The sequence below is a fragment of the Corythoichthys intestinalis genome, chromosome 3 (assembly GCF_030265065.1).
Source record: "Corythoichthys intestinalis isolate RoL2023-P3 chromosome 3, ASM3026506v1, whole genome shotgun sequence".
Lineage (NCBI taxonomy): Eukaryota > Metazoa > Chordata > Actinopteri > Syngnathiformes > Syngnathidae > Corythoichthys > Corythoichthys intestinalis.
Window position 1 is genome coordinate 25291486 of NC_080397.1, and position 13533 is coordinate 25305018.

The 13533-nt window shown below is 37.9% G+C and overlaps 1 protein-coding gene across 1 annotated transcript; it reads right to left on the bottom strand.

Annotated features, from left to right (window-relative positions):
* Positions 1-528: 528 nt before the first annotated feature.
* On the bottom strand, positions 529-9078 carry nudt12 (nudix (nucleoside diphosphate linked moiety X)-type motif 12). Its single transcript, XM_057832617.1, has 8 exons — positions 9000-9078; positions 8235-8432; positions 7887-8148; positions 7400-7658; positions 7151-7318; positions 3051-3164; positions 2796-2995; positions 529-2733 (listed from the first exon to the last, which is right to left on the bottom strand). Exons 2-8 carry the CDS (start codon positions 8429-8431, stop codon positions 2623-2625), a joined length of 1311 nt encoding a protein of 436 aa, XP_057688600.1. The 5' UTR covers position 8432; positions 9000-9078; the 3' UTR covers positions 529-2622.
* Between the last annotated feature and the right edge of the window lie 4455 nt (positions 9079-13533).

The following is a 13533-nucleotide window of genomic DNA, read 5'->3' on the forward strand; positions in this document are numbered from 1 at the left end:
ACGATATTGGAAAAAAAACTATCATTGCGATTTTTGGATGGCGGGGTGGTGTTTCCGTTAGTGTATTTTGATATGAAACTAGAACTTTGACCAGATAATTTGAATAGCTCTGTTTGGGATATGCCTAAACAATATGGGGGGGGATAACATTACCATAGATATTGCCAGGACTCCACATTTATTTTTGCATCGGTTGTACTTGTGCACATATTTTTTCTTAAAAACATCGGATGTACATTAAAATTGAAGATAATGTAAACATTTACTTTAATAAAGTACTAGACATATGCCGGTTACCGGTTTCACGGTTTACCGTGGTGTGAAAACGTTGCGGTTTCAAAACCACTAAAATTTTCCGTCCGTACGGTATTCGCTATTTTTCATGTGCCAAAATGCAGCCGAAGTGGCTTGGTGCGGCAGCGCTCACCCCTTCCCGTTTGTTGCCGTGAGTGTCAGTGACGCTATTCTGCTATATAGCCAGCAAACCCAAATACAAATCCTCCAAACACAAGGCGTACTTTTCTTCAATTTATTGAGCTCTCAAATCGTGGTGAAATATACAAATACATTTAAAACGTTGTACAATTGTATTCCACGTGTGATTAGGTTCAACAGGATAGCAGTAGCACCATTAAAAAGTTCGCCAAAAACAAAACACACATTTTCATTTCAAATTCAATATACAAACAAACTAAAACTTACAAAGACGAATGTTAGCCTAGGCTAAGCTGGGAGAGCAGCTTCGTTGTGGTTTTATGTCTCACAGCCGCTGAGAGAGAGGAGACAAGCTTGAATGAAGGGGGGAAAGAAAAAGAATCGCGTCAAAGATCGCTAATTGAGAAAGGAGGTCTCACTCCTCACTTTTTTTTTTTTTAAATTAGATGAAACCTTTCCTCAACAATATTTACATTTTAACATTTATAAAACTAACTTATAAATTTTTAACTAACTTATTAACTTATGAATTCTTTGTTCTTTTTAACACAAAGGCATGGCATCATGTAGACTAGAGTTGAAAAAGGTGGCTGAAAATGGCAAAACTTCACTTGAGCTTCCCCCCTCAAAAAAAGTCATACAGTATATATTTTTAATTTTATTTAGAAGTCTTTTTACTTTTTATAGCAATTATTTTGTTCTTACTCTAATATTGAGCAACTTGAGCTGTGGCTGTGGGTATAGTCTAGGTTCTATTTATTTTAATTTTATATAAAATATTTGTTATTTTGTGTTAATTTATTTATTTTCACATTATATTCATGTTCCAATTTACAAATATGTTTTGAAAAAAAATCCTGTTCAATGGGATTTTTTTTTTTTTTTAAAGCCATACATCTCAAAATTTTGGAGCCATAATTGCAATACCGTGATACCGTGAAACCGCGGTATTTTTGCTCACGGTTATCGTACCGTGAAAATCTCATACCGGCACATGCCTATAAAGTACTATACATTAAAATAAGTACTGTACAAATAACAATTTCACTGTGCATAATGGATTTTGAAGATCAAGCAAACATTGACTTACATTGACTTTTTTCAAATTAGAAGCCTAACATAAGTCCAAAGTGCTTATTAAGATGAAAGCTGTTCCAAACATCCCCATCAGAGCAAATAAAATAAGCCTCTTCAGCGCTTTCCTTTCTCTTTAAGATCTATTTTCTGTTGCATTGCCCTTTATCACATTAAATCAACAAGCTTGTTTTTTTTAGCGGTTCCAGAAAGCTCTGACTGGTTCAAATGCAAATGCTAACTATCTATGCTGATCACATCAGTGTCAGCTAATTTAACGGACAACCGAGTCCAGGGTGGTTTACTGCGCGCAAGCGCTCATCGACACGAGTCGTCACAGAGTCGTCAGACTCTTAAACTGCTGCAGCTTGGAGAGTTCCGTGGAATAAATAAATGATATCGGTGGAGACCGATTAGCCAACACAGGCACTTTATTAAGCTTGTTAACATTTGTGTGTGTAAATCTGACATTCGTAGATTGTTTTCTTCTTGTGTGGCAGCCCGGCAGTTTGTTTTTTTTAACATGGGGTTTTGACAGTTGCCGTCACATTTTGGGGCTCAAAGCTCCGTTCCAGCCCACTTTCACCCCTGGTTATAATACAGTATGATAAGTACATATAGTTGTGCTAAGAAAAAAAATATACCATTGTTTGAAAAAAAAAAATATGGCATTGTAAGCAGTTACTTATTATTTAAGTATTCTTTTCACTGAATAATTGTACTTCGAGTACATTTTTTTAGATGACTACTTTTACCTAATATTATTTTGAAGTAATGCTATTCTTACGCGAGTTACATTTTGGGCACCTCTACCCATCTCTGCATTTGGCACATTAAAACTGTACCACCCTATAAAGATACTCAAATTTGACATTCTTGGTGTCTAAGCAGCTGAACAGGTGAATTACAATGTTATATAGAACCAAGATAAACCCAAGAGAAAAAAGTCACACAGTCATGAGGTATGTGGAGTATGTGTCGTTTTATGTCTTTTATGTGGAGACGACTGAAAAAGATGATTTTTTTGTCATTGATGATTCCACACTGAAATATTTTCTGATGGTGTGGTTCCTCTCATGACATAAGATGTGATCGAGAACATTGGGGCTCAGTTCATAAATTGGCAGCGGTGCCGATCCAGTGTTTTAAGAGCTGGTGCGCAATGGTCTGTTGGGGTGGGACCACCAGGCTCGACGGGGCGAAGCCGAGCAACGCCTCTCTCACCTGCCATGCAAAAGACAACGGATCAAAGAGAGAATTTGTAAATCGAATGTTTTTGGCTTCACCTGTTGGCGCGAAAACCATTGGGCCTCCTCTATCTCGCTGCGGTCCACGCTGATGTCCGTTGTCAAGGCAACACAGTGGCAGCCAATCATGAGCTGTGAGGGCATGGGCCACGGTTGACAGCAAACATAACCGACGCCACCCACTTGCACGCCGCTCTCCTCGAACACCTCACGCCGCGCCGCTGCTTCCAGCGTCTCTCCTGACGTTACTTCTCGTCAATCGCTCGTCACTTTCCGACGCACGCGTGCGCTTACCCGGTTCCACGAAGCCGGCGAGGCAGGAGAACATTCCGGCCGGGAAAATGCTCTTCCGGCCAAGGAGACAATGGTTGCCGTCGGGGTGGATCACCAGCATAATGACAACAGGGTCTTCAAGGGACCACAAAAACAAGGAGAATGAAAATGAGCAAAAACAAAATCAACTAAAACAGGAGTCTCAAACGTACAGCCCGGAAGGCACCTTGTAGCTCATTCATACAGAGTCACTTTTATTTTGACGCTGGCGCCATAAAACCAGAAATGTGATTTGTGTGATCTGGTGTGTGCACTATTGCACTCTGCTCAGTTTTGTGTCTCCGTGTCTGCAGCAGCATTTGTTCGTAGTCAAAATGGTGCAGCAAAAGGCAGCCAGAATTAACAAATGGGGGTGACCATAAAAATGCCCCAAAACCAACAGGAAGTAAAAATCAACAGGAGGAAACCTGGAAATGCCACAAAAATCAATAGGCAATGATCCAAAATTTACAGGAAGTGACCTGTAAGTCCCCTAAAAAAAAAAAAAGCTGTCATAGAGCACCGCCGTCAACAAGACTCGAAAGCCCAGATTTCCAAGTTCACCCCCAGTTTTTATTTAGCACCGACAGACTACGGAAAACAGGAGATATGATCGTTTTCATTTCATAGTAGCAAAGGTTTTCTTCACTAGAGGGCACTCATGCTCTTTGGACAGCTGATGTTTCATTTCTGTCGATTTTTCCAAGTCTGAATTCAATGATTTTTGTGTATTTTTTGGCCTAGTGTGTTCATGTAATTGGTTATAGAACAGTATATTAATAACAGTCCATATAGGAGACGTTCTGCTCAGAAATAAAATACAGGTAGTCCCCGGGTTATGACATAACCCGAATTTATGACGCTGGAGTCTTGTCCGCCATTTTTTTTCCTTCAGTGTATTTTTTTTTACTTTTGTTTAGTGATGCATGCTTTTTTAGTACTTCCATACGCGAGTAAGAGTGCATGTACACACGAAGAAGAACGTACTGCATTTGCGCACACACAAAAAAAAGAGTGCATTTGTGCCCATGAAAAAGTCATGCAGCGGAGTGAGAGAAAGATCACAGCTAAAGTCTGCGTGCACGTTTGTTGCTTGTGAAGCATCCACAGAGGCAACACCTGTATATAACACCTCTTGTACTGTTTATTGTGTGTTTTCAATTGTGGTCAAATACTTGGGGTGAGTTTATGTGATTTTTTTTGATGATGTGCGGACGCCAACTGATACATGCTAATCGTTTTTCTGGATTGTTATTGCTGTATCAGCAGTTAGTTATGAACGCTTATTTGAATTGCTGTCATTGAAGATAAAACATTTAATTTCATTTTTATTTTAGTTTCATTCTACAAGTGTTGATGTCATGAGCATCCAAGTAAAACCGTCAAACCACACGGACATCTGACATCGTCAATTCGGAGCTTAATTCGCTGTCTAGGTAGGACTTTGCTCTAACGTCTTGGCGAGGACAGTACAACGACGTATAATACATGTTTTTGGATAGTTATTTTGAGATTTAGGGGGTTATTTAGTAGGGGTGTAACTAGAGATGTCGATCGGGTCCGATCACGTCATTTTCAAAGTATGGGAAATAGGCAAAAAAATATCGGCCATGCCTTTTTTTAATAGATTTATATATTTTAATTAAATCATTTTCTAATTGTATTTAACGTCACAGACATAATATGTAACACTCATTCAGAGTCTTTTGTTTAGGCTTAAGGTAGGGTTATCAAATTTATCCCGATAACGGCGGCAATTAAGTTTTTTTTAAATGTGTCACATTAAAATATTTAACGCAATTAATGCATGCGCTGCATGACCCTCTCACTCATTGTCGCGCTCCATCTGTAATGACGCCGTTTTACCTATATAGAAAGATAAAAGGCAGCGCATCATGAGTAGAGTGAACTTTGGCAGCCTTTGGAGCCTTTCATTTAATGGTTAAAGCCATGCAATCCCTCTCCCTATGATTAGAAATATCATGGGATGCAATGTGGGGAAACAAGGTGGCAATTGATCATTGTCTTAACACCTTAAGTTATTTCACAACGCAGAGAAGATATAGCAATTGGTAGCACGTTGCACAGTCATGGTTCCACTTCCCATCATGCATTTGGGATAGCCACAGTATCCTTTACTGAAAGCTCAACAAATACACTAGATGGCAATATTTAGTCACAATATACAAAGTCACAAGTCTTTCTATCCGTGGATCCCTCTCACAGAAAGAATGCTAATAATGTAAATGCCATCTTGAGGATTTATTGTCATAATAAACAAATATAGTACTTATGTGCTGTATGTTGAATGTATATATTCGTCCGAGTTTTATTCATTTTTTTCTTAATGCATTGCCAAAATGTATATGATCGGGAAAAATTATCGGGAATGATTGGAATTGAATCGGGAGCAAAAAAGGCAATCGGATCTGGAAATATCGGGATAGGCAGACACTCAAACTAAAACGATCGGGATCGGAAGCAAAAAAACATGATCGGAACAACCCTAGGTGTAACGGTACACAAAAATCTCCCTTCTGTACGTACCTCGGTTTTGAGGTCACGGTTCGGTTCATTTTTGGTACAGTAAGAAAACAAAATGCAAAATATAAATGTGCTAGTTGTTTATTACACACTTTTGTGCTTTCAACAATAGGAACATTAGCCTATACAAAGCTAGAATTCTGCTCAAAAAGTAGCGGGTATTTAAAGATAATAATCCAACAACACTTTGCCTTTAGACCCCGCATATTGGTCAGGTTTCTTTCTGAAAGAAAGAAGAAAAAAAGTCCTGTGCTAAAGAGAAAAGCAATCCCAATGACAAAGATTTTCACATTTATTTTACAAATGAAATACCTCAATGAATCATTTTTCTTATGAACGGTTTTCAAAAGCTTTATTGGTGGATTTTCTCAAGTTAAAGCGCTACACAGAAATTAATAAATTTGTGTAAGCAGGATCTGTGTATAATTCTTATTTAATTACAGGTCTTTTAGCTCATTTCAATTTATTTTATTTAAATGGGCTATAAATGTGATGTAGTATTCATTTATATTGTTTATTTTATGTTGTATAACTTTAGTTCCTATGTGAATATTAGTTCCTACTTGTTTTGTTGTGGTAGGAGGGTTTTGTATTGAACATGGATGTTGGTTATTATTATAGCAGAGAAGACAGCAGTAAATCAACAAAGACAAGTCAACTGTGCCCCGACCTACCACTCAAGAGATCTGATGGACTCAAAAACTGGGTTACGATTGCATATTAGTTTGAAAATCGACCGGATCCACCGTATTTTTACACGAGTGACTTCCGGTCTGCCCGATCCTAGCTACCCGCAGTAGTATTGACGCAGGAGGGTCGCGTCTCGCATCAAATAATAAACTCTGCAGTTCTTTTCGCGTGTGTCGAGTTGAGCCGCTTCTGGGACGTGTCTACCACGCGGCCGCACTGCGACTGGTGTGCATTGGCTGATTGACTTTAACGCCCGCGTTTCACTGCATTCTCGCGGCGGCCACGTTGTCGCACCGTTGAGGTTTCTGGGTTATATTGTCGTACCGTGTTGGTCCTCATTATAGTAGAGACGACGAGTAAATATAATCTACACAAAGAAACTGTAACCCGATCGCCTCACAGCCTCGAAAAGTAAGGGTTACATTACGTCAGAAACTCGTTCGGTTCGCTTCCGTTCCGAACCGAGCACCACGTACCGGAACGGTTCAATACAATTACATGTACCGTGACACCCTTACTGTATCAGCAGTTAGTTGTGAATTGCTGTCATTGAAGATGAAACAGATTTCATTTTTATTTTAGTTTTATTCTGCAAGTCTTGATGTCATGGGCATCGAAATTTAGGGGGTATTTAGGTGTACTTAACGGTTACGTCGCCAGCGTAGGAAGTAAACTTGTTTGTGTTTAAGTACAATTATTTGGATGACTATTTTCACTTTGACTATTATTATTTTGAAGAAACACTACTCTTACTTGAATCAAATTTTGGCTACTCTACCCAGCTCTGCTCCCAAGCCACTTTCTATGTTTAACCTTAAATGTGCATGTAACATCAAGTACGTGCATACCGGTGCGCGGGTAACACGTGTTGTGCACCCCCTTGTTGCTAAGGCACTGTTGATTCCGGCAGGTCCTCTTGTGTCCGCCCTCCTCTGCGATGGTAGAGCTTCCACATGTGGAACAGAATGCATAGCGACGGTGCCACGCCAAAAGGGCACGCGCTGGAGCCAGCACACCTGGATCAACGAGATAAGTCGACATGTTATTATGAGTTTGGCTGTAGTTGAGAAGGAAGAAAACAAGAGGAGACCCGTCACCAGCGTCTTCGTCGCTAAAACGGAGCAGATCGCGGTGCGGCGACTTGGTGAAAGAGCACTTTGGAGTCTCGTGCGGACAGCGGCCCAGGAGCACCGTGGCATCCTCGTCGCTGCTGATGGCAAACCAGGCCGGGAGCTCCTCAGATCCGCTTCCTGTCTCACTGCTTCGCTCCACGCCCAAGAAGACCAGCACGGCATCCGGCTTCTCTGACAGATCTTTGACGGCATCGTACCTCAGCCGGCACAAATGCTGGATGCCCTGTATGCGGAAAGTCGAGGGCTACATATAATTGGCCGAGCAACAAGTCATGGTCGAATAACAAGTCAAAAAAATAAAAAACATTTGAAGAAAAGATTGAAATAAATTCAGAAAGCAAGTGAACAAAACAAAAATGCGTGTATAAAAAAAATCAACGTTTAAAAATACCTTCCAATAGTTCAAGGTGGGCAATAAAGCAAATCAACATGAGGCACCGCTATTCGCTACCTGCTGATCAGTACGGGTCATGGGGCTGAGGTCCGAAAAGAGAAGGAAGACGGAGCCGGTTCTTTTCTTGGCATCCTCCAACCACGCGTTGTCGCTACGCTTGGCGCTCAGACGGTCCAGAGGCTCGCGGCCAAAATAGTTAAGCTGCCCAATACCCTCCCCTCCACCGCCCCGCAGCAGGACGGCCACATGGTCGTGACCCCAAAATACGGCCACGTCATGTGCGCTCTGGCCACTGCCATTCAGGCGACTCTTGTTGCACCTGAAAAGTTTGAAAATTATATATTTGGATCTCCTGTGTTTCGATAGCCAAATGTAGCATTTGAGTAGGGCTGTGTAGACCTTTACCCGTGCCGGAGTAGTGTGTGGACCACTTCCGCATGTCCATTTCTGGCGGCGAGCATTAACGCCGTCCATCCTTTCGAGTCCGCCCGGTCCAGCAGAGAAGGGAAGGTGGCCAATAAGGACGTCACCTGAGGTGTGTTGCCGCTAGACGACGCGGCCAGAAATGTCTCAAACACTTCATCCTCATGCGTGCCCGCCATCCTGGCGTGCGAATAACACATTACGTAGAATTTTTTTTTTTAAATCAATTAAACAAATACTAGTTTTATTTTGGGGGGGACTTATTTTGTGTAGTTTAAGAAAGAAATTATGTGTGGACTTCATTAATTGATTTTAGATTTGTTGTCTCTTTGTTACTATTATGTCACTATCAATTGTTAATTTAATAATGACGTTACACAGGTGAATTTAAGATCCTCCGCTTTCTAATTGGGCAAAACAGATGTCAGTCAATTTGGATTTGCTTTACGTGAGGGGCATGTTAAATCAAAATGTATATATTTTGTTTTTCTTTTTATAAAAATATTTGATGGTAAAACGTTTGTCCATCTACGTTAAAGTTTTAACATGAATAAATAAAATACTTAATAAAGACTATGTGACAGCCATTTTATGACTTTTCTAGATGCAACTCCCTGAAATTTTCGTGTACAGCTGCCCTAAAGAGAAACTAACTAGCCAGCTAGCTGGCGCACGCTGGCGAAGGTTATCTGAATGTGAAAAGTCAGAATAAATATTACATTCAAGTTAATTCATGAGCAAAGTCACCTGAAACGACGCCTCAAACGGGTGAACAGCCAGTTCGACGTTCACTCTGTTGACTGGAGAGTGACGTAACGAAGTGATGCGTTCAAATGCATCTCCACGGGTAAGGATTTCAGAGCAAATATATCATTTCGACATAGCATGAGGAATCACTTGACTCTTTCCATGATTCAAAATTCGGTAATGAGAAGTAATCCGTTTGAAACTCAACGGCCAGTCATAATTGTGGTTTATTTTGGTTCAGCTTTCGGTTCGACATTATCCACGGATTTATATACGCCTCGCTGTGGACCAGGGAGTTTGGGGCCAAACACACAAATATAGGACTACGAGAATAAAGTAATAAAATTACAAGATTATAATCATATAATTGCAAGAATAAAGGTAGGCCCTTGGACAAAAAATTAGAAGTCATCTTATTTTTTCACAAATTTTTGCTTGATATTTGCAATGCTTGCAGAAAAAATAATGTTTTTTGTAATTTGTCATTTTTATTTAATTTTTAAAAATCCAAATAGAAAGTCATAGGAGAAAAAGTGCACTGATAATTGGTCCATTGACAAAATGATAAAGTCTATTACTTTTTGTGATCCATATAAGGATGAGTGATAGTGGATTCGGAATGTTTTGAGTTATATATCAGTCAATTTTTATTTTTTAATTTGTTTTTAATCAAATTTTCAGGACATATATTTTTACGTATTGAATTTTCATCACTGAAATGAAAGTTGAATTAAGATCAAAAATTAAAGGGAAATGCTGCTTGATTTGTCTAGCAGAGGAAACAACTCACTTTAACACCATTTTTTTCTTCATAAATAGTCTTATTATTGACCATACCAAATAAAAATTACAATAAAAAATAATACTAAGCATAATGTTATGAAAATAATTGTGCAGTTTTAAACTACTTTTTCAAAACGATGGGACTGCAGTTAAATACATTTTGAAACCCAATGAGCATCCCTTAATGCTTAATGCTTAAACAATTTTTGGGAAATTTCAACACAAAAGGCACATTGTATAGGCCTGAATAAGAAAACCAATGAAATTTATAGTTGTCACTCCTACACATAGAACCAGCGTCTCTGTTGTTGTCTGGCAGCCACTCATCATCACTGTTGTAACCAGTGTTGTTAATAACGGCGTTACAATATAACGGCGTTACTAACGGCGTTATTTTTTTCAGTAGTGGGTAATCTAATTAATTACTTTTCTCATCTTGGAAACGCCGTTACCGTTACTGAGGACGGAAAGGCATGCGTTACTATGCGTTACTATATTGGTCGAAAAGTCTGAGGGAGACTGACTCACCGAGACGACAGAGCAGAGCAGGAGTGTGGAGGAGGCAAGAAAGTTGTGTATGGAGATAGAATAGTGCCAAAAGAAGTGAGGTTGTAAAATGAAAATTCTTCCTGTAAAATGACCATTTTTAACTAAAAAACACTTGTATTACCGACTTTTTCCTTTTGTAATAAACATGAAAAAAACACAATGTAAAAAATACATTATACAAGTGTTTTTTTTCCAATTACAAGTGATTTTTTTTGTTCTACGGGTGTTTTTTCTTAGCTACAGGTTAAAAAGTTTTGTCTCACCCTTGTCGCGTTTTATGAGACAAAAAAAATACTCGTAACCTAGTTTTAAAATAAAAACATACCTGTAAAATGACTCATCTTAACTAAAAAACACTTGTATTTTAACTAAAAAAAACACTTGTATTTCCAAATTTTTTCGTTGTGAAATAAACATGAAAAAACAATATTATAAAATTTCTTCAAGTGTTTTTTTTCCTCATTTACAAGTGATTTTTTTTGTTCTACGGGTGTTTTTTCTTAGCTACAGGTTAAAAAGTTTTGTCTCACCCTTGTCGCGTTTTATGAGACAAAAAAAATACTTGTAACCTAGTTTTAAAATAAAAACATACCTGTAAAATGACTCATCTTAACTAAAAAACACTTGTATTTTAACTAAAAAAACACTTGTATTTCCAAATTTTTCGTTGTGAAATAAACATGAAAAAACAATATTAAAAAATTTCTTCAAGTGTTTTTTTTCCCCCATTTACAAGTGATTTTTTTATTTTTCTACAGGTGTTTTTTTCTTTGCTACAGGTGAAAAAGTTTCGTCTCACCCCTTGTGGCGTTTTCTGAGACAAAAGTCACTTGTAACCAAAGATGAAAAAATCTACTTGTACATCGAAATAATATGTTGTAAAACACAAAAATATCATTCCAAGTCGTGGTCAAAAGAAGACGTTAGTTAAGAAAGAACACAATCTAGTGAATAGTTCTTCGGGTGTTTTATCTTTAATAATCTACAAGTGTTTTCTGAGCATGTACAACTAAATTTCGGCCCAAGCATGTGATGTGAGGCAAAATTCAGACCAATCGGAACGGCGATTGTTCAGGAGGAGGGCGGGACACACCATTGCCGACCTGCTCCTTCTTGCTTTATTCATCACGGCAGAGTACGACAGAAATGGCAGAGCAGCTCTGCCATTTCGGCCATGGCAGAGCTGCTCTGCCATTTCTGTCGTACTCTGCCGTGATGAATAAAGCAAGAAGGAGCAGGTCGGCAATGGTGTGTCCCGCCCTCCTCCTGAACAATCGCCGTTCCGATTGGTCTGAATTTTGCCTCACATCACATGCTTGGGCCGAAATTTAGTTGTACATGCTCAGAAAACACTTGTAGATTATTAAAGATAAAACACCCGAAGAACTATTCACTAGATTGTGTTCTTTCTTAACTAACGTCTTCTTTTGACCACGACTTGGAATGATATTTTTGTGTTTTACAACATATTATTTCGATGTACAAGTAGATTTTTTCATCTTTGGTTACAAGTGACTTTTGTCTCAGAAAACGCCACAAGGGGTGAGACGAAACTTTTTCACCTGTAGCAAAGAAAAAAACACCTGTAGAAAAATAAAAAAATCACTTGTAAATGGGGGAAAAAAACACTTGAAGAAATTTTTTAATATTGTTTTTTCATGTTTATTTCACAACGAAAAATTTGGAAATACAAGTGTTTTTTTAGTTAAAATACAAGTGTTTTTTAGTTAAGATGAGTCATTTTACAGGTATGTTTTTATTTTAAAACTAGGTTACAAGTATTTTTTTTGTCTCATAAAACGCGACAAGGGTGAGACAAAACTTTTTAACCTGTAGCTAAGAAAAAACACCCGTAGAACAAAAAAAATCACTTGTAAATGAGGAAAAAAAACACTTGAAGAAATTTTATAATATTGTTTTTTCATGTTTATTTCACAACGAAAAAATTTGGAAATACAAGTGTTTTTTTAGTTAAAATACAAGTGTTTTTTAGTTAAGATGAGTCATTTTACAGGTATGTTTTTATTTTAAAACTAGGTTACGAGTATTTTTTTTGTCTCATAAAACGCGACAAGGGTGAGACAAAACTTTTTAACCTGTAGCTAAGAAAAAACACCCGTAGAACAAAAAAAATCACTTGTAATTGGAAAAAAAACACTTGTATAATGTATTTTTTACATTGTGTTTTTTTCATGTTTATTACAAAAGGAAAAAGTCGGTAATACAAGTGTTTTTTAGTTAAAAATGGTCATTTTACAGGAAGAATTTTCATTTTACAACCTCACTTCTTTTGGCACTATTCTATCTCCATAGTTGTGACGCCGAACAAACGCGATGCTAGGTAGCTCCAATAACACAATACATGTGGTTGCCGATAGCCTTCAAACTACGCCCGCATGTTATGGTAGATATGGTAGACGTGGTAGATACCACATATACTGTATATAGATATAACTAGATGCCAAATGACAGACACTAAATGCGTTAGTAGACAGCCGCCATCTTGAAGCAGTAGACTTTTTAGGATGGCTCTGTTGTAGAGAACCTTCCTAGCAAACCTAAGTAACTTTTTATATAAAATACTTCTAAATCGGCAAAATCTTGACTTGAATCTGTCTTTAAATGATGAAACTGTTTTAAAACGTTCATATGTCGAAAGTAGAGAGAAGGGAACTAATGCAATAATGGGAGCAATTCTAACAACTTTTAACACTTGATTCAGGGTAAAGAGTAAATTAGGGTAAAGAATTGGGCTCGGGCCAATTGTACCAAAAACCTTCACAAAAAACTTAACATAGTGTGGCCAATGTTTTTTTTTTTTTTTTTTTTTTAATTGAGGAAAAAAAAAAAAAAGTAATTATCACCAATTACTTTGCCAAGTAACTAATTACTCTTACATTCAGGTAATTGAGTTACTAACGCAATTACTTTTTGGGAGAAGTAATTTGTAACTATAATTAATTACTTTTTTTCAGTAAGATTAACAACACTGGTTGTAACTACAGTCATTATCACTGCCTGGGCTATTCTGAAAACTGCCTTAGTCTTTGGTGCTTTGGAAGTCTACAAAAGAAGATAAAATGAATATCGTAATGCAAACTACAGCTAATCTCCAATGCAAACAACAGCTAATCTGCACCAAACTGTATATTTCAAATTAATTGCTTATAAATATAACAGTTACATATTAACTTATAACAAA

Bases quoted from the DNA above. Each gene is read 5' to 3' on its own strand.
- nudt12 (XM_057832617.1), bottom strand. From the start codon at position 8,431: ATGGCGGGCACGCATGAGGATGAAGTGTTTGAGACATTTCTGGCCGCG. The intron at 7,319-7,399 runs GTGACGGGTCTC...TCGTTGATCCAG, and splicing joins TTTTAGCGACGAAGACGCTG to GTGTGCTGGCTCCAGCGCGT. The intron at 2,996-3,050 runs GTAAGCGCACGC...AAGTAACGTCAG, and splicing joins CGCCGGCTTCGTGGAACCGG to GAGAGACGCTGGAAGCAGCG.